The 1,146-nt window shown below is 39.6% G+C and overlaps 1 protein-coding gene across 6 annotated transcripts in view; it reads left to right on the forward strand.

Moving 5' to 3' along the window:
* Positions 1–1,146, forward strand: part of PUS10 (pseudouridylate synthase 10) — a 68,560-nt gene that overhangs the window by 61,169 nt on the left and 6,245 nt on the right. For all 6 annotated transcript variants that reach the window (XM_019516634.1, XM_019516633.1, XM_019516631.1 and 3 more), the window contains one exon: positions 131–248. In XM_019516634.1, coding sequence (XP_019372179.1) covers positions 131–248 — 118 coding nt within the window. The remainder of the gene's footprint in view (positions 1–130; positions 249–1,146) is intronic.

Here is a 1,146-nt window from a genome sequence, read left to right on the forward strand (position 1 = left end):
GGGAAGGGTTTTTAAAAAAAAAAAAAAAAAAAAAAAAAAAATGAAGCTGGAGGTGGGGAGGGGCCAGCAAACATTCTCACTTAAGTTATTCTCTGACACGTTCTGTGTGCAATTGATTTTTTTTGTTTAGGGAGGCAATTGGGCATATGAAGAAAGGTGAGCAGGAAAAGACAAAGACCTACAGTGCCTTAATTTGGACAGACAAGTCAATACAAAAGGAAGATATTGTGTTTCTAGATGATGTAAAGGTATCTAGGTTTCCTTTTTAGTTTTAGAGAATGCCTGTCCTAAGTAAGGGTAGGCTCTCTTTCCTTGTCTGTTTTTCTGTGTCTCTGTTTTGTTGATTATGGGTTCCTTTCATCCTTTTGTTATGCAGGCTGTCCTATCCCATCTCCCCTTTGCTGTACCTTTTGGACTGCTAAGTCCGTGTTTTGCTAACTTACAGTCACTGTTGTTTTGCTTCTTCAACCAGGCCAACAAACATTATTGGCCTAAAGGAAGGTAGATCTTATACTAAATATCAGTTGGTAGGAAATGCATTTAGAGGTAGAAATTTCACCGTGCGCCCTCCACGTTGCTTTAGTAATATAAGGGAGCGACAAGCAGAATAAGGAGACTAACGCAAAACTTAAGTCTCTTGTCCAGCCCCTGCTAAAGCTGCTTTTGGGCCAGTAAGAACAAAGCAGTGTTTCTGCAGAATGCTACAAACAGAAAGCCTTAGCCAGGTACTTGGCGTAAAGAAAATGTTATGATTTCATGGGAATTGGTCCAAGTGTCATTCAGGGACACACATGAGATGGTAAGATGACTACTTCCAGGTTCAGGTTTTGACATGTTGCAGCAGTGTCAAAGGAAGAGTATTCTGTCAGGCAGAGTACTCTGGAGTAGAAACTACTTTTATTTAGTGTTTATTCCAAAAGTTGTGTATATTTTGGCATGAAGCATTAAAATGGATGAGGCCAACTGCTGCAAAACAATTGCTTTTTATCACAAAAGAAAAAGATGCTTCCAAAATCAGTGCCTCTCTTTGTAGAGGGAAAGTCCTTGAAAAGAATGAGATGAGATCTCAGCTCTGCTTTCCATTTACTCCTCTCAGCTCTGCTTTCCATTTCTTATGTGTGGAGGGATGGATGTATTTTAGACAAA

Source organism: Gavialis gangeticus, unplaced genomic scaffold (assembly GCF_001723915.1).
Source record: "Gavialis gangeticus isolate Ggan-Ray unplaced genomic scaffold, GavGan_comp1, whole genome shotgun sequence".
In the NCBI taxonomy this organism is placed as follows: domain Eukaryota; kingdom Metazoa; phylum Chordata; order Crocodylia; family Gavialidae; genus Gavialis; species Gavialis gangeticus.